This window comes from Protomyctophum bolini (assembly GCF_963924005.1).
Source record: "Protomyctophum bolini genome assembly, chromosome: 17".
Taxonomy (NCBI): Eukaryota; Metazoa; Chordata; class Actinopteri; order Myctophiformes; family Myctophidae; genus Protomyctophum; species Protomyctophum bolini.
In genome coordinates, this window is record NC_137878.1 from 24357523 (window position 1) to 24378066 (window position 20544).

General features: G+C 43.0%; 1 protein-coding gene across 1 annotated transcript in view; it reads right to left on the bottom strand.

Annotated features, from left to right (window-relative positions):
- mylipa (myosin regulatory light chain interacting protein a) overlaps nt 1–6904 on the bottom strand; it is a 31439-nt gene extending 24535 nt beyond the window's left edge. The window contains exons 1-2 of the mRNA XM_080787490.1: nt 6646–6904; nt 4864–5054 (exon numbers count right to left, since the gene is read on the bottom strand). Coding sequence (XP_080643616.1) covers nt 4864–5054; nt 6646–6732 — 278 coding nt within the window. The 5' untranslated portion in view covers nt 6733–6904. The remainder of the gene's footprint in view (nt 1–4863; nt 5055–6645) is intronic.
- Nucleotides 6905–20544: the final 13640 nt, after the last annotated feature.

Consider the following 20544-nt stretch of genomic DNA (forward strand, 5'->3'; position numbering starts at 1 on the left):
AATGACAGCAACAATGTAATGCTCGTACGCAACAAGCTGACAGATTGCAAACAGAGCACGTGAAATGAGGTATTAAAAAGCAACCCTCCCTCCGACTGAGTGACAGTTCTGGAGACACATTCCAGAGCCACTGTCTTCAGCAGAGCGGCCTGTAGGAACTTACTGGACAGACATTAAATGACAGAGCCGGCCGGGTGCTCTTTGAGTGCTTCAGAATAAGAGCGCCTCTCTTCCTGGGAGCCCGTTTGCAGTTAGCAGCACATGACGTGCAGAACGGGGCCGGGTTATATACCCAAGTAGGGCAAAGGTTACCGCGGCACAAAGGGGGAGTGCAGGAAATGTGTCTCCGCTGGGTTGCCGTGGCGCAGGCAGGCCTTGCTCATCTCGTGAAACAAAGACTTGTTTTCACGGACCGGCGGGGAGACCGGCCTCTGCTCAGCATCACATAGTCTCTCTCTCACACACACACGGATCATAATGGACAGACAAAGAGCACGTGCTCATTAGAAATCATGACTCCTCATCCTGATCCTGGCTCAGTTTGCGGGGGGGGGGGGGGGGGGGGGGGGACGACATTAACTGGCAATTTATGCTCCATGCATGACATAAAAGAGCAGATCTAATAAGCTTACGATGTGTCTCGTCAGCGGTGCGTTGTGTGAACTATACAGATCGGCAATTTAGACGCACAGCACAGTCATACAACGAAGTATAAATGACAATCACACCGATGACCTCTCTCTATCATCAACACTACGAGCAACGTGTTGACCCGAGACGTGTTCACTGTGCTTATATCGTGTGCTTGTGTGTTAAAGGAAAGCTACCATGTTGATGTTAGAGATAACAGAACAGGTGAAAAGGATTCATGTTTGAAATAGCATGGTTCAAGTCGTTGCCCTTTTGATGCGAAAAAATTAATAAAACAAATGTATCTGGTCCAAAGAAAGCGATCTTGCACAGTCACCGCATCTGGCCCTTCGTCTCGAATGGATGCCCAGGACGGGACAGATCTCACACGACGTACGAATTACTACATCTCACTGAGCAGACAGATGCTTAGTGACAAATACGGAGTCAAAACTCCTGGGCTGATGCACATGGTGGCAAGCGGCATGTGCAACGTAATTAGTGATACCACAAATGTCCCCCTAGTCTCCTGTCTTCATCTCACCACCTTCACATCCCTGCGCCCCCTATGCCTGCCATCTGTTGGCAACCCTCCACCGCTAATCTGGACCAGGTCAGAGCGATGGTGGCCAGGTGACCTCTAAGATCCCTCTTACAGCCCCCGACAGACAGATTTAAACTAAAAAAGGGACAGGGCGAGGATGGATGGATTCATCTACTTACAATATTCACAATCATCCCCCGCCTCAAAAAAAGGGACAGAGGCTGAGGCCTGATTTATATTTGTGCACCAACAATATCAGATCTAACAAGCCATTTCAGATAGAGATGCACCGATCGATCGGCCTCCCGATCGATCGGGCCCGATCACGTCATTTTCAAAAGATCGGGATCGGGAAAAAAATATCGGGAAATATTTATTTATTAAATATTTTTTATTTTTATTTTTATTAAATCATTTCATAATTGTATTTAACGTTACAGAAGAAACGTGACCATCTATAAGTCTTAAAGTCATCCTCCCGAGTCTTTTGTTTTGTTTTTTAATACAGATTGGTTCATATAACAACAAAACATCCTCCTCTGAGTCGAAACAGCCTCTTGCTGCTGCTCCTAGGAAAACTTGTTGCACGACAGTGACGTTGGCCCTAAACAGCAGATCTGCAAGCTCACAAAGAGTTGCTTTCGCAACGCGCTGTGATCTTGTAGATTTGCTATTGGGCGACGAATGGCGACGTTCGTGTAACTTGCGTGGCTAGTAGGCTAATAGCAGAAAGCTAACGACAACAAGCGGCAGCGGCTGCACTGAAACAACCGACGCTTAAAGCGACTTTTAAAAAGAAGGAACCACAGAGAGAGAGAGAGAGAGAGAGATGATGAGGAGAATCCAGCCCTCGTAAAGACCACTCGGTGGAATAATTATTGATCGTCATACACAGAGACACACACAGCGGAGTAACCTCGAATCAACAGGCTTCTAAGCACCGTCTTGTTCAGATCTGCTTCTGCATCTGCACTCGCTGTTTGAGTGCTAAAAAGGGAGAGAGAGAGCAAAAACAACTCGTTGTTGTTGCTCTGTCCACCCGGAGCAGGAGAAGAACATTCCGTCTGAAAAGTCCCAACAAAATACTCTATGTCCAATCCATGACTGTAGATAGAAACCCTTCTTCTAATAATATAAGCATAATATCTCATGCAGAGATCTTTATTGTAAACTTTTGTAAATGTTTCTGTGCGACACGGAATCCCTCCTCTCCCCAGTGAGCTCTCCTCTCCTCCCTGCATGTGCTGCGACTCTGCACCACGTGTGAGCGCATAGGTGCATTATTTTTCCCTTGAACATAATGATGAGGCACATTAAAATAGCAATATAAGGTTTTTTTTCCCCCTTTAAATAATGAAAAGGCAGAAATGTCTAATAAAATAATATATGCTAAAAAAAGAATAAAAGATAATGCTATAAATAAACTTTTTGAGTGGTGCAAGCCAGTCCCTTGGACTTATGTGTGTGGGTGCCTGCCTGGCTGGCTGGGTATGAGCATGAAAACAGCATGGTTGTTTTTCACCACCTGTGTGCAACCTAACACACGCACACAAACACATGCCCATATTAACTGTATATGATGATTTCGTGTGTGCCAGTACAGTACAGTAGAGGGTACAGTAGAGGGACCGGCACACAGTAACTCTGTCATTTCTCAACCGTTTCGGACACGGGGTGGCAGTTCGGAACCGTTTTAGTCCCTTTTTTTTTCTTACTGCATTGCCAAAATGTATCTGATCGGGAAGAATTATCGGAAATGATCGGAATTGTATCGGGAGCAAAAAAAAGTGATCGGATCGGGAAATATCGGGATCGGCAGATACTCAAACTCAAATGATCGGGATCGGATCGGGAGCAAAAAAACGTGATCGGTGCATCTCTAATTTCAGATAGTCTGGAAATGCCTATGTTAGATGCACATCCCGAGCATAACCAGAATTAAGAGTGAGAAATAACAGAAGAATGTGTGGCAGTAAAAGGGGGAGCGTGAGAGCCTGTGAGAACTGAGAACATGGTCACAGAGGCCAGGGAGACACATCGTGCTTGAGCCAAGTCAGATGGATGTCACTTTAATGAACAGCTTTAAGTGGCACGCTGTGTGTGAGTGAAGGGGTCAGCGTGGAGGAGCGGCACTTAAAACACACACACACACCAAACAGATTCCCCTCACAGCAGCGTGCATTCATATCATATCCCTCCTCTTCAGTTCACCTCCCGCCCGCCCCGTGACTCCAACCCGACAATAAATAACAAACGCTCGCGGAGCTGCTCCGAGCAGATTTACCCGTGTGATGATGATATTATGCTGGATACAGCAGCATGCTGGCTGCCAGATTATTATTTTAGCCCGAACAGGAAGACCGCAAATACACCGGCTATATATACACACAACATCAAAAGACGAGGGAGTGGGGAAGAAGACTGCATCAAAGTCAAAGATTGGAGGTAGGTTGCAGTGAAAAGAGTTAAGTGGGAGATTCTTAAGATTATAAAGAGCTTGTATACTGCGACAAAGCCAGCGTGTTGACAGTGTGTCACAGGCGTCTAACATGAGCTTCTGAAGGTAAATGACCGAGGAGCTGCACTTAACTGTGTCTGCAAGCATCATAATGAAAGAAATTGTGTTTTGATGGCCTTAAATAACCACTATGTTGTCTACATGGAAACAAGCTGAACTATGAAAGAAATGGCTCAATAACAAGTACTCATAACCTCTGCGAACCATCCGATATGTAAAGAACACAAAGCATAGAGCTAAACGTCTAATCACTAAATGCACACATTATCATTTCCAATCAGCAGCTGCAAAGAGTGGGTTGATGTCTACTAGGCATCTTGAAACCGATTGTTTTGTTCAAACAAAAGACAACAAACGAAATAAATTACAAAAAGAGAGGAGGAGTTATTTGAACTGCAAGACCCCGAACTTGAATAGAGGGCAGTGTGAGGGTTGCTGAGATGTCTGGTCCCAGGGTCTAGCTAGCTGCACGAGGGGTGACAAAGACAGACCCTGGAACCACGGACAGAAATGTGCACAAGCACTCAAACCGGCACGATCATATTTCTTGCCTAGTGCTCTGTGACGAACGACCTCAAGTAACCCTGCAGAGCTCAAGGAAGAGGTTACTATAGGGCATTACACTGTACAGGACACTTAACATTCACGTGGTATGCTGTACTTAGAGCCACTAATTAACCATGGCTATGGCTACAGTCTGCCGTAGCTGCCTGGTGGCACCGTAAAAGGCCATGAAACCTTAGTCTGATCATAGAAGGGTAAAAAAAAAAGATATGCTGTGGTATGCCGTTTCCAGGTGACTAAAACTAAAAACTATTCAAGAGACTACGACTAAAACTAAAATTTGCTGCCAAAAACACTGGTGTGCCGGTGCATGCGATGCAACCAAGTAAAAGTTCAGTGTTGCCACCATTTGACAATTGACACCAAGATTATAGAAGACAACAAGAGTTGACGACGGAACGCAATAGGTTGGTAGATTCATATTTCAAAGAGACAAGCATGCCTTAGATTAAAATGTTGTCATAGCTTTTTTCCCCCCTAACAGAAGAATGTCAGCAAGAGAGCGTGAGTGTGTGTCTGGCTGCTAAATATGTTGGTCATATTATGCTCATTGCTCAGACCATGTAATAAATGTTGATGTATTCAATATTAACATCGGTAAACATACCTGGTCTGTTCCTGCAGAATGAGATGAGGCTCCACAAAGAACTTCACCCGCAGCCTCAGTCTGCAGGGCGTCAGGTTGTCCATCTGCTGGCAGATGCGGTTCCTCAGATTCAGCCACAGGCTCTCCCCTTTGCTCCCCGAGAACTGGAGTCCAAAGTAGTCCACTTCAATGATACCCAACTTCCTGCAAACCTTGATGGGGGGGCAGAAAGAAGAACTTGTGAATAAAATGACACGCGTGACGTTTTGAGGTCACTTACACCATATTTGGATGAAACACGAGGACGGACAATGTTGTCACTTTGTTCAATAGGATTCCTGCAGGCTCTCACTGACTCATCGTTGGAAGTGCATCAATATACTGCTCATATAAAGCTCAGCTGAAATACATGAGGAGCCCATCTGAATCCTCAGAGACACATCCCATTGTCCCTCAGGCCTCAGCATAGACTGGATTTGGGGTTATTAATTATGCAACATGAGGGATGAGGCAGTGGTGTTTAAAAAAAGATTAAATAATATCGATACACAAATGGTGAGTTGATATTGTGCATACTTAATGTTATGCCTGGGATTCGAACTCAGGCCTCCCGTGTGAAAATCTTAACCACTACACCAAAGGGATATCCATCTGAGGCCATCAGACAGAGGCTCTGAGCCACTCTGCTACATTAACAGTAGCAGTTATGTTCACTTCCATTGATAGAGAAAAGCAACAACTTGGTATTTGAGTTGTGACTAGTCCTGCAATTTTGATTGATTGAAATATGTATTAACAGTTTGCAGAATTACAGTACATTTCAAGCACAGCTCAATACAAATACTGTTAACTGTGAGTGGACGACACCATAAAGCACTACACTTGTTTATAAGAGGGTCCACCTTGTTCAATTGATCAAAACATTTAGAGACGTACAACTAAACACTTCTATATAGCCAAAGAACAGAACAGGGATTAATCACAAAAGGAGGTAAAAAGGGAAAATAAACATAGTGAGGGGAAATAATAATAGTTTGTATCAGTCAGTGCAACAAGTTCGAATAACTAGCCTAACAAATGTCTTTAATGAAACTCATTGTGTCATCCAAGTGGAGCACCATGTAATCTACTGGAGTTCCTGCTAACTTGAGTCTGACTCTCAATGAACTGCAGTAACCTCTGCCTCCGGCACAGACAGCCAGCCAGGTAACAACCTTTGTGAGACCTTTTCCAACAGTAGGTTGGAAGAAGATGTGCAAACAATGCGACACGTGAAATGAAATGTTGTTATAATAGTTCTAATCTGTGTTGTTCGTGTAAAAAAAGAACACTTTGTTTCTTGAGTTGCGGCAGAATTAATGACGTGCAACAATATGAAACAAACCGATGGAACGATACATTGTGGCGGGGAGAAGTTCACCGCGAAAGCAAAGCGTGGAATGAATACACAGTAACACAACTTTATGTATTGCATTTATGTTTGTGTCACCACCTGAGTGTTCAACATTCCAGGTGTTGTGTGTATATGGTACGATTTCGCCAAAAAAAGGGAAACAAATTATAAACGAATCCATTAATAGCTACCGGTGGCCACCATGACAATGCATTTGACGTCACAACAACAAAGAGTAAAACATATGTGCAGGCAGGCTATCACAAAAATAACCCGAAAGTCCGATTTATATTAGTTTGTGCGGTGTGAGACGAAAATAGCGTATAACGTGTAGCATCCAGGAGCGTTGTTGTTTACTCTGCAGCTCTAATATGTTCCTACTAGAGACATTGAGCATATAAATGTTTTACCTTATTGAGACAATCTTCACCGTTCGCCTTCCCATCAACTTCCACTTCCATCACCACCGAATCCGGACGAGTAACGTGGCAAAGCATTTTGGCTACTTTCTTGTGTACGCTTATTTGGTTCTATTTCCACCACTCTTTAAATAAAACCCAATGTCCTAAAACAAATCACGCAAACGTTCTTTAAAAACCCCTACATGAAGCCTTCTTCGTTCACTTTCGGTGTCCTCCTCTCTGAGTCCTCTCTCTCCACGGCACTCACTCTCTCTAACTAGCCTGAGCAGCAGCCGCTCCACAGCTGTAGCCTATATCAATGAATTGCCGTGCGAAGCACCGCCCAGTCTGAGGCGACCAATCACAGTCTGTTTATTGCGCCGGCTCTCGTGCGCATCTTATCCGGTCTACACAGTCCTATTGTATCCGGTGTCACTTCCACAACAAACACACACACATTCACTTTACATACTGTTTCCGTATCAGCTGCTCTAGACCGGATATTCGAGCCGCAAAGTGAATTGATCCCAGTTGAAAGGGGGTCGTATTGTAGTCAGGGACGGTCACGACTAGACTATTTGACATTCAGTTAACTTTTTCCCACAAATGAGTCTTGAGAAATGGGGGTCGTCTTATAATCCTAGTAGTCAGGTTCAGGTTCATTTATTTGTTTGTCCCCGAGGGGGCGATTTGTTGTACAGCAAAGGCAAAGCATCATAACAGGCATCACATAACATGAATTACATAACATAACGATTCCTAACATGAATCACATAAAATACAGTAAAGACACATGGTACACATAAAAACAATGAAACAGGAAGTCAGTTCAAGTTATCAGTGTAGCATTGGAATTCATCATCACTTGCAAGAACTGTTGTATATTAAAACCAGCGGCGTTTCCAGGAATTACATTTTGGGCAGGCAAAAATTACATTTTGGACAGGCAAGATGTGTTAATTGTCATCTCCCCACGCACAATCGTAGCACTAAAGGTTTCCAAAGAGACACCTACCTGCCAGACAAGTAGGATACAAAGGCTGAAAGGCATGCATTTACATTCCAATGGGTGATTGAGGGTCGCGCTCTACCACGACAGCCAATCAGCTGTCCACTAATAGTTCTCATGTCTTGTTTCTGTCCTCTTTTTTTCCTCATTGTATTGTATTTTGGCCAGGCCATGATGGCCTGGCCACCTCGCCTTTATGTAGATACGCCTCTGATTAAAACATACAAGAAAAGTTACCTCCTCCTCATATCAGCATTTAAGGCCTGGATAGAGGACAATTTATATCTGTTAGTAGTGGCCCCTGACGGAGGCCAGAAGGGAGCAGCCTGTATTATATTCTTATATTAGAGTCTTATATTCGGCACAATACGGTACAAAGACATGGTATTATTATTATACAATAATAATTTACTAAGAAAACCTGCATATATTATATACGCCTTGTGACATCTCACCTCCAATATGGTCACGCCTCATGACATCACGATTCCATATATGGTCACGCCTCGTGACACCAAATATTGCCAATGAAGATCACGACACTGAAGACTAAATCATCACCTAGATCTGCATATGGAGCCGGACAGCAACTCTACATCAAACCTCAAACCCTTAGATCTCCATATGGAGCTGACCTGTTCTGATATTCCATATGCTGATTCTTCCCCACCTGTCATTCCTGTTCCGACATTCCTTATGTTGATCTTACCGCATCAAACCCTGTAGACTCAAGACACGCTCCATATATGGCCAGTACATAATTCATTCCATATGATGATCTGACACCCCCATGCCAAAGCGCCAGCACTCGCCCAGCAGTATGCCGTCACCAAGGTGGATGCGTGCATGCAACCTCGAGCTTTTTTCGCACTCGGACACAGGGACACAAGGACCCAGGGACACACATAGCTGTCTATAGGAGTGGTTGCACCAAAATATAAATAGTTTCTAAAAGTCTGCTACAGTGGTAAGGTTAGGTTACCTGTCCTGACCCAAACTATATCTAGGGCCGTTGGCGCATCGGTCAAACCATTTCGTTATAATCGAGGCGCCCCCATTTGGCATTCGTTTCAACTCATTTGACATCTGAACAATCAAGTTTAATATGGTCTACGTCCCAGCGCAGGACCCAGGTGAATTATTTACGAGAATACGGTTCCGAAATAGCCGTGATAACGGGAAAGATATCCGACATGCCATTCTGCGCTTCTTCTTGCTTTCCAACCATGTGCATTTTTAATGGTGGATCCATTATTGTGTTACTAAACAAACCATGGTACACTTTTTCCATCACCGTTCCTCCAACAGTCGTCAATGCAAAGACCTGTGGTTATCTAAGATAACATAAGATAAGATAGCACTGCAGCCCACAATTGATTGTCCCACAAGATAATTGTGTATTGGGTTCCATGCTGCTGCCTGCATTACAGTGCATTAGGCACACACTTGCAGCAACATACAGTTCCCTGAGAATATATTTATTCCACATGAACACAAGCCTAAAACATAATCATAAGAGGACAACATTCATGTAACATGAATAAATAAACACACAATATAGAATACATCAATAGCTACACACAACTGATAATGATTATGGAAAATGTATATAAAATGCCTACACAAACCTACAGTTTGCTATAGAGGGTATGCACATGCATAAAGTGAATGGCAAATTGAGTGGCAAAATTAGTAACAAAGTGAGTTTCAATGTTGTTTATCGTCGTTTAAAGCAATCAAATAAGCTTTTCTGTTCGGATAAATGGGCTGTCAAGGCCAGAAAGTAGTTTTTTGCCACTAAGTAGGCGTTCCTGGATAACCTCTGGGTTTGATGATGACGTATACCCTCTATAGGCTATAATTCTCAATTCAACTTCCATTAGCCCCCAAATAAAAGTAAATATTGTTTTGCACTTAACAAAGGCTTGTATCACTTTGGTGCGTCTTGGTGAGTCATGACTGATGGGAGGCCATTGTCTTCAGACTCAACACATAAGCCTCTTTGTGTTTTCATATTAACATGCAAAGCTGTGACAGGCGCCTGTACAGTGTACACATGGCTGGCATTCAGAATGTCACTTAAAGGGGTAGTTTAATACCCTTAAAAACACTTCTGTGCTCATTTTAATGTCTACTTGGGCTTTTGTGTGCACATCAGATAATTGTTTGATTCAATATGTAGATATTTGATACTGATTCATTTTGATCAGGCACGCCCCTTCCTGTAGGCCTAAAAGCCCATTGAACGCCATTTTAACCATGTTAGACTAATGTAAAACACATGCTCCTGGTTCTGCTGACTGATATAGTTCTTCTAATCTAGTGTTAACTTGAGAGCAGACACATGATAACATGATTATTTCATGGGTACATTTCCTCATAATGATGACTCAATGAGGCAAACTGGTACATTTACCCCTCTTGAGATTGAGATCTGTGTAATTTCTTAACCTCAGACTTCCCAGTAACTGACAGCTGACGCACTTCCACGGAACACTGCACAAAAGTTTAGTGCTCTGATCAAATAATACAAAATCTTCACTTAGCTTACATTACTAAATGCATGGTCCTTCACAGATCACCAGTGGTCCACAGACCACCTTTGAAACCCCCCGATATATAGAAATTTTCTTTGAGTGGTGCAGCCACTCCATTGTCCAGCAATGTGTGTCCCTGGGTCTGTCCGAGCACGGAAATAACGGAAGTAAGTCTAATTGTTCTGAAATGTTGATGTCCGCACAAGTATAGTAATACCAATGTGTGTGTCAGTGTTGTTTTTGGCAGTATATTTTTATTTTGGTTTTAGTCATAGTCTCTTGAATAGTTTTCATTTAGTTTTAGTCACATTTTAGTCACCTGGAATGTTTTAGTGTTATTCTAGTTTTAGTCGACTAAATATCATAAGATTTTAGTTTAAACAACCCTGGTGTGCACCGCGTGTGCAGGTACGAATGCGTGCAGGTGCGTGTGCGTGCAACGTGCATGTGTGTGTTACTGTGTTCCATCCATGTCATTGGTGTAATCTCTGCAACAGATCAAGGCATTGCAGTAGCTGCAGATGACCTGTAATGATAACATAGCGTATTCTTATCTGTCCACGGAGGACAGCGACAACAAACTTTACTTTCACTAATGCACATACTGTGTGTGTGTGTGTGTGTGTGTGTGTGTGTGTGTGTGTGTGTGTGTGTGTGTGTGTGTCTTTAATGACTAGCTCACTGAGAGTTACAGCAGTGTGACATGGAAGTGGTGCTACTGTACATACACAAATAATGCAAATTGTGTGGGGGCCCCCGGGGGGTCCCTGAACATCCAGATCCCCAGGAATGCGGCCAGGGGGCCGGGCCGGTTCCGGCGAGCCCCCCACTGCCCCACATCCAAAACGGTTGAGAAATGAGACTTACTTCCGTTATTTCCGTGCTCGGACAGACCCAGGGACACACATTGCTGGACAATGGAGTGGCTGCACCACTCAAAGAAAATTGCTATATATCGGGGGGTTTCAAAGGTGGTCTGTGGACCACTGGTGATCTGTGAAGGACCATGCATTTAGTAATGTAAGCTAAGTGAAGATTTTGTATTATTTGATCAGAGCACAAAACGTTTGTGCAGTGTTCCGTGGAAGTGCGTGAGCTGTCAGTTACTGGGAAGTACCCCAACACTCAAGACACTGAACAGTAAATCTACAAGCTCACTACAAATCCAAACAAGTACTGTATAAAGCAACTTGAATCTTTTACTAAGCCCAACTCTTAAGGTGATTGCACACCGGCCGCGTTTTTCGGAAAACCGACAAAAAATAGATTTTTACTACACATTGCTGTATGCACCCTCCCAGAACGCTCATTTATGGTGTGATGATGACTCTGGTTGACGTTAACTCCACTGAGACAATGAAGAAGATAATGATTATTATAATAATTAAATTGGGAATAAAAATGTTCCGGCCGTTGGACTCAAATAGAAACATGATTTAATGGTTCCATCTGGGGGTTCCTATAGCCTGCAGCTATTTTCTGATCAAACTAGAACCCTGGCGTCCTTATTTACAAGCTCACAACAAGTTTAAGCTTACAGATCTGTTATATTTGGCAAAGACATTTGAGGTAGAGGGAAAAAAGGAGGGCGCCTAGTATAGATGGATATGCCTGGGGGGACTCCGGTCAGCAAAGAAATATAGTGGTTAAATCCAGCTGAACCATTTGCAGCCGGGGCTACAGTAGGTATGATATCATGCGGTGTGACATCATTTCCCTCTAAGGCAAATCACATACTGACTCGACTGACTGGAGCGTGAACGCATCGCCATGATGCAGGACTGTCTTATGTGTTTGTGCCTATGTCTGGTGTGTGTGTGTGTGTGTGTGTGTGTGTGTGTGTGTGTGTGTGTGTGTGTGTGTGTGTGTGTCACTGTGTGTGAATTGGCGCGTGTCATTGCAGTGTTATCACTGCCCCCAATCTACATTTCCAGAGCTTCTGACTTGACGCGGAGGTTATGTCATAAGGCTAGGCTAGCAGAGCTGGCTGTGCTGTTAGTTATTTTGATGGTATAGCCCTGATTAAAAACAGTCCTTATATTCACTCCAGCGTGTGTGTTTGGAGGGGAAGGATGTGGGAGCACACGGATCAAAAGTAGTAACCGGAAGAACTTGCCACGTTCCAACGATGAGGAAAGGTCAGAGGGGGAGCAGATCCTTCTGCTTTGGAGAGAAGCAGCGGTCAGCGTTAATAAAGGACAGGGATCCTAAAGACGGACGCTCACTAGACGGACGCTCGTCAGAGAAAGAGACAGCGACGGCCGAGTTGGATTCAGAAGTGGAAGAAGAGGCAGAGAAAGAAAGGCAGAGGTGCAGCAACGGAGACGAGAGAGACCAGGAGACCGTGGGTGGACTGCCGGCCGAGGAGGACTCCAGCAGAGTGGACGCTCTACAGCAGCCGGCGACCGAATATTGTGTACGTTTGAAGAAACAAGACTCCTCTTGTGAGACGAGTCATTCTCCAACTAGGCTACTGGGCATCTTCAGGCCTCAGGAGCTGTGGCTGTCCATGACCAGATGTCTCCCCCTCCGATGGCCATCCGCTTGTCCATCCCTCTACCGGCAGCAGAGAGACATGAGAGTCACACACCTGGTAGACCTCCGCCACTCGGAATCCAGGCAGTCCTCCAGCTCGGATTCGGCCAATGGGAGTCCTTCGAGTACGTCCACCTCAGATACCGGCGGAGACGCAACATTGGTGGGAAAGAAGGAAGAGGAAGTGAGCAGGAGGAGAGCGTGTAGCGGTCCGCCCCCGGCCGGTCGAGGAGGGATCATGTCATATTCCTCAAGAGCCAAACCAGCCCCTGAGTCACAGTCGGTTGCGATGAGTCTGGAGAGAGACACGTTCCTGAGGGTGGAGCTGGTCGACATGGGGGAGGAGAGGGGAGATCTGCGCTACAGGGCATCATGGAGGCTGTCAGAGAGACACAATGAGCTGGCACGTGGCATTTGGCTTTCTGTAAGCGAAACATGAACGGACTAGTTTTTACTTTAGTTAGAGGTTTGAGGCAGTTATATAATGGATACCTTTTTGGGTATAATGGATACTTTTTTTGTGGTGAGGGCTGTGTATCAGTATTAGGCTCATCCAGTCTCAGTGGGGTTTCTTCCGAAATTGTTTAAATTATTTATCGTTTTGAATTATTATGGCTGTGAATGGTTATTTCTTGTGTTTCAGCACATGACATCTGCAAAGGGCCATAACCGATTAGAAATTTGGGGCGGGAACCCCTTTTGGTGTTTTAAGCATTGTTATGCTTTAGCTATTGAAAAATAGCAGATCTACAAGCTCATAGCATGGCACAGAGTACCGCGGTACGAGCTCTGCTATTTGTTTTATCGTGAAAATGCGGCACAAATATTTGAATATATTCTTTCAGAGTGAACTTTTTTAACTCATATATTTTCTTCTGAGGGGTTCCTGAAACAACATTATTTTCAGATGGGGGTCGGCGGCCAAATTCAATATCATTTTTGGGATCCTTGACATGAAATATTGAGCACCTCTGACATAGGAACATAGGTATTTCAGAAAACTGTCAGAATTTAGAAGATATTTTCTTCAGGCCTAAATGGGTTAAAAAACAACACGGCTATTGTTATCTTTCGGCTCATGCCTTTGTAGGTCTCACAGAGTACGTTTCATCTTTGTAGGTCTCACAGAGTACGTTTCATCTTTGTAGGTCTCACAGAGTACGTTTCATCTTTGTAGGTCTCACAGAGTACGTTTCATCTTTGTAGGTCTCACAGAGTACGTTTCATCTTTGTAGGTCTCACAGAGTACGTTTCATCTTTGTAGGTCTCACAGAGTACGTTTCATCTTTGTATAGGTCTCACAGAGTACGTTTCATCTTTGTAGGTCTCACAGAGTACGTTTCATCTTTGTAGGTCTCACAGAGTACGTTTCATTCTCGGCTGAATGGCTGATTCCTTTATGTGGGACACTAGGGAAAGCCAAGATAATGTCATGCTGTTATGAATACAATTACTGTGCTGTTATATTTATGAGGATCTACAGTAGTAACCTACATACCAGTGTTGATTTCGTCGACTAAAACCAAGATGAAAAATGTTCGTTGACTACCTTTTTTCACTGACGAAAACTAAATGGAAACTAAATGAAAACTAAGCTATGATGACAAAACTAAGACTAAATATATATTGAAAATTTCATCAACAAATAAAAACTAGACTAATGTTAGGAAGGGAGTAGTGGACAAGAGATCCAGTATAAGTCATTTTACACTTGGTTGCATGCTGAAAATAGCAGATCTACAAGCTTGTATATCGGCTATTACGACGGCATCAGGGCCCGACAAAATATATTTTAGTCGACTAAATCAGCTGTAGAATTTGTCGACTAAATTCTTATGATATTTAGTCACACTAAGACATTCCTGGTGACTAAAATGTGACAAAAACTAAAGGAAAACTATGCAAAAGACTATGAGAGACTAAAAATAAATTGCTGCCAAAAACAACACTGCTAGATACTGTATATAAAAGTGCATTGAGTAAATGCTGCAAAAAAAACATACCATGTGCAAAAATGTAGTATACAAATCTGTAATATTGTGACGCACATATTTTCAGGAAGCATTGAGCACAGTCCAAACCGCGTTGCAGTTTTTCCCACTATGTGAAGGACTAGCAGTCAAAACTTCATTAATTCAATTGTCTCATATACAGTCTGTTCTGCCTCAAGCCTATGTTAATGAAGATGATGAGAATGGCGGAAATAATTAAAAATTCTGTCTGTGCTACAAGAAAATCTCTGAATTCAGAAACCAAATCTATACCGGAAGAATTAACACAGGGGGGATTTATAATAGTCCAGTTCCAGTCAAATAACCTTCCATTATAAGACAAAGAGAACCCAGAGGAAAGTAATTTTCTAACTGTCAAATAATTAAACCTCTTTTGTAGCCAGGGCCATATTGTCAGCATTTAGTTTGACATTGTGGGAATATGCAATTAGTCTTAATCATAGTTGTACGTGAGCAATATGATAATTTATGTCTCTTTACACCGAAGAATCATGCATAGACATAATAAATGATCTGTATGCATATTGCATGCACACATGCTTAATCCATGACAGATGTGTTTTGTCAAAGGCAAGCACCAGGAACATTATTTGTATATAACTATATATAGTTATCCATCATTAGCAATAATGTAATGCTTGAAAGGCTAAAGCACAAAAAAACAACATGCTTCACAGCAGCGCTCCCTCAAATGTCAATTTAGGCAGTAAGCAGACACAGTTGTCTCTGTCCAGGCACATGCAGTCAGAGTGTTAGAGATGCAGGGGGCTGAAATCCCATAAGAGAACAGGCCCAAAATAGCGAAAATAGCAGATCTACAAGCTCACAATGCGTCGCGCTGCGAGCCTGCGACGCGTTGAAAGCTTGTAGATCAGCTATTTTCGGGGCGCAAACCCTGCACTCTTTATCTACTGGAGATGCGGTGTGTAACGACATGGATTTCTAAACAAATTAGTTCAATGCAAAATTCTGCGTTCCAAGTTCAGGAGACCTCGGGGAAAAAAAACGATATTCTCCTGAATGCTGCCTTCTGGCCTGGCATGGAAAGGAGAGGAGAGTGGAATTTGCATTTCTTTCATTATGTAGTAAATGCTGCATTCGTGGTCTGGACTGTTATCAGTTCACACTTTAAATGTTTACTTTTATTTAATAATGTGAAATAAAATGTTTAAGGCGGAAGCCCTATTTCATACTTAACCCGGGAAGGGAACCATGCAATTCGGGAACAATGAAAGTTGGAATGCATGTTTGCCCCACCAGTTATGCAATACCCACCCATACCCCGTTGTCAGAATACCCGTTGTACACGCCTGTTGTCCCTGTCCCCGTGTCCTCTGTATTGTTCAATGATGATGCGCACAAAGGTTTGATATAGTAAATTAACAGATAATCAATAAATATCTGTATAGTTGTATATATAATAACGCAATAATAATGTGTGGTTGTCACAAAATCTTATCTCACAGGCATGCCAGTACTGTGTGCCTCAGCACACAGCTTGTGAACCACTATCTAACGTTTTCTGCATTCTAACTGGACCATGTCATGTTAATCAGGTACACTTCCCCCTTTCCCCCCTAGACCTTGTGCAGCAGTCACTCTAACAATCAACTATCTCCTTGACCGACTTCCCTCTTTCACTTATCACACTTCCTGCTTCTATACTAGAGTTGTCCCATTCTTTTCAGATCGAGTACAAGTACTTAATTTAGTACTCACCGATACCGAGTACCAATACGAGTAGTTTATTTTTGTTGAGTATGCTTGCAGATCGTCTGTTTTTGGCGATTTGCTGCAGTGTTGGGTCAGACTTGCTCCTGTTGCATTCGTTCAGCCTTGTGTCAATTGGATATTTTGGTACTCGGGTCAGAGTATCTGGGCCGGTTCCGAGTACCGAGTACGAGTACTTGAGGGTGGTATCGGCCCGAGCTATCGGAACAACTCTATTCTATACTGTATATCCGTTTGTACTGTATCTATCTGGCTGTGTGACAAAAAGACAAGAGAGTAAAAAACCTGCACTGCAGAACGGAAACAGAGCACTCCATCATTGGGGGAACTGTCGTACCCTGTGGCACACACACAGGATTAGGACAAAACTTGGATTTTACTACACATCGCTGTATGCACCATCCCAGAACGCTCATTTATGGTTTGATGAGGACTCTGGTTGACGTTAACTCCACTGAGACAATGAAGAAAAATGTGTGACAAGACAAGAGAGTAAGAACCTACAGTATGCAGCGGACGTGTGGCCATGATTTCCTGGGCGAGAGCTGGATGCGGCGACGTGTTTTGCACTGATGAGCAGAGTACACGACAGAGAGGCGTGGAGCAGGAAGGTGTTCACTTGGCAGGGAATACCGCTGGCAGATTCTTCTCATCACCGTAATGAGGAGCTCTGGGGGAAGTGGGAAGGAAGGAGCATGAGGGGGAGAGGCAGTCAGCAACCATAAAGAAGACTATAATGTTGAGCGGTGACAAGCTGGGAGTTTAAGACACTGACAGGTGACAGACACAAATTGGCGTGGGGGGGAATTGAAAAAAACACTTCCATCCACACACAGTCGGCCAGGTGTTTCATCCCATCATCGCTAACGATGTCCTCATTAGGCAAATTATGCGTCCGATGAGTCCACGCTACGACGTGAAGGGAAGAGTGGCGGTCAAGGCAGAGACTCATTAATGATATTCACTGACATCTCAGGTCCTGGTGGGTCACGTATGAAACGAGTATATCTGTCATGGCTCAAGCAATAGTAATTTATTTAAATAAAAATGAAATGAGAAAGAACATCATCTCTATGAATTAGTATGCAAGGAGCCACATTGATGGCGAAACCATACAGAACATATATTCCTTTGGAGAGGAAACTAACGTCTCCTGTCGTTCTATATTGGGAGAACTTGTGTTCTGTGTTTAGAGTATGGAAAGATATATTTTACGTATAAAATGTGTCGTCGTGTGACACTAGGCCTACTAATCGTCCAACGATATTTGAGTGCTTTGGCCTTCCATATTCGAGAGCTCACTCTGTTGGCGCTGGAATATCATAATTAAAACTTATTTTTCATAAGCTGGTGGTGTTTTTCCACGTATCGGGAAGAGTCATGTTTGATTATCGGATTAAAATAGCTTTCAGCAAAGTTACTTTTTAGTCTTTATTTTCTTTAAGGCCAATCTTATTGTGATAAGAGGTGCATTATGTCCTTGAGGCAATTTGTCTCCACACTGCAGTTGTTTGCATACAAAACATAATTTAGCATGCAGGAGACGCTTTAGGCTTGGGAACGTTCTATTCTACCGTATATGGAACAACACCTCCTGGAGCTCTGTCTCTTTATTTTGACACAGTCAGAATCACTGTAGCTGCAGAACATGTTGTTGGACAGCAGTGTTGTTTTTGGCAGCACATTTTGATTTTATTTTTAGTCATAGTCTCTTGAATAGTTTTAATTTACTTTTAATCACATTTTAGTCACCTGGAATGTCTTAGTGTTTAGTCTAGTTTTACTCAACTAAATCTACAGTTGATTTAGTAGACCAAAATGTATTTTGGCGGGCCGTCGTAATGACAGTTTTTGTTTTATTTTCTGAAAATAGCCGATCTACAAGCTTGCGACAACGCTGTGAGCTTGTAGATCGGCTGGTTGGACAGCATCCTAGATGAGTCACATCATGAGAGGTGATTGAACGTATTGAGGTTCACCTGTTTCTGATGAAAGTTTGGCTGGGATGAAACACAGTCATAAAGTATGCAGTTTGTAATTTAATAGTAACAGTTTGCTCTCAGTATGAACATACATATATTTATTTAGTTTGAGGTGATGGGCTTGTATACCTGGGCCAGAGCCATAGAGTAAGACAGAGAGTAAATTATAGTTTGGAACCAAATGGGCCCTTATGGGTCTCTAACTCGGAGAGTGTTCCATTTGTACACTCTCAGAGTTAAATTAACATTGGTTTTACAATATAAATGTGGGTCCCAGAGATGGAAATTCCATTAAATGGGGGTCCGTAGACTAATGCATGTCAAACTGGGGGTCCTTGAAATAAAAATGGGTTGAAAATCACTGCTAGAGCCGTAAACATCTGCTCTTGTGGGGGTCCCTGGCATATGTTTTCAAATTCAAATGGGGGTCCGCTGGGCTAATCAGTGCCAACTTGGGGGTCCTTGGCAAGAATGTTTTTGGGAACCACTGATGTAGGTAGGTTATACAGCAAGCAGAAAGTATTCACACCGTGAAGAATGTAGCACCGTTTTGTCAATTCTGCAGAAAGATGTCCAGAAACAGTTCCCAATGTTCTCATGTTCCCAGCATAAATCCTATGTATGACAGCCAGGAATTGTTGACACTCACCAGAAAGGCTTCTGGTGAGTGTCAACAATTCCTCCTATGGAGGAAAAGAAGTAAGAACTCTTAATACCTTGTTGTGGAACAGTCCATGACACTTCTTTATGAACGGAGACACAGAGATTTGGGCGGGAACCCTTTTTGGTGTTTCAAGCATTATGTCATGCTTTAGCTGTTGAAAAATAGCAGATCTACAAGCTCATAGCGCGGCACCGAGTGCCGTCCTACGGGCTTGTAGGTCTGCTACGTTTTTAACTCAAATCTTTGCTTCTGGGGGAGGGTCCCTGGAACAATTTTCAGATGGGGGTCTGCGGCCAAATACAGATAATTATGGGTTTCCTTGACATGAACAAGTTTGAGCACCACTGATATAGAAACATTTTCAGAAAACTGTCATGATTTAGAAGAATTTTGTAGAATCGAGCCCAGGTCTAAATGGAGAGAACAACAAAGAATCATGGGGGTATAAGGTGCCTTTGTTGCCCATGGTCATGTACGTGTATAATTTATGCTGGAAGGAAATCCTCTGTCAAGACGGTTACATAACACGTCGATAGACTCTTAATCCCCACGAAGGACAAACGTTCTTGTTGCCAGGGGACGAATGACATGCATTGGAATTTTTGAGATGTAAGGCGCAGCCAGCAAACTGAGCAAAGTGATTGTTTTTATCTCCGTGGCCTTTTAGTAATGCTTGGCTGGATTTGAGGCGTTTGAGAAAAGCCATTATACTATTCTGCCGCACACAGTTAAGCCTAAATTATACTTAGGCGAAGACCTTTTCACTTGATGAAAATATGGATTTTCAACAGGGAAAGAAAAGTGTCATCATGATTCATGACACAACAAATTAGGGTAAACCCAATTTAAACACTATATACTTTGACCCCCAGGCATCTATACTAGACCCTTTGCTGTTTTCACTGTCTACACCAAATCTCTTTGCCAGAAATAGCTGAAATACAAGCACAAAGCAAGGAGGTTAGTAGCTTGTATTGTATGTATATGTATTCTTTACCAAATGTTCTCCCCAGAACAGGGACGCTAATGTTCTTGTTGTAAATCCCATGTCTTTTTAGATTTCTAGGGGTTATAAAGCTGCAATCCCTAAGATTCATGTCCTACCATACCACCCCCCATGGGAAGGCACGTGCAGAGAGTTTTAGAGAGGCATGGGCTAAAATCCCATAAGAGGGCACTTTTGGCCCAAAATAGTGAAAATAGCAGATCTACAAGCTCACAACACGTCGTGCTGCGACGCATTGAGAGTTATTGCCTTTTATGCCTTTTATGCAATACCTCTTAGTTGAAATTATAAAATCTTTAAAACGTAATTGCGTGCATCACACTATTCATGTCACGACAGCGTAACAGAAGAAAACCCTTCATGCCATTCACAAAAGCATGAACTCACTGGAAAAAGTTGCTGTGACTTATACACAGCTGATTTAAAGTTTGC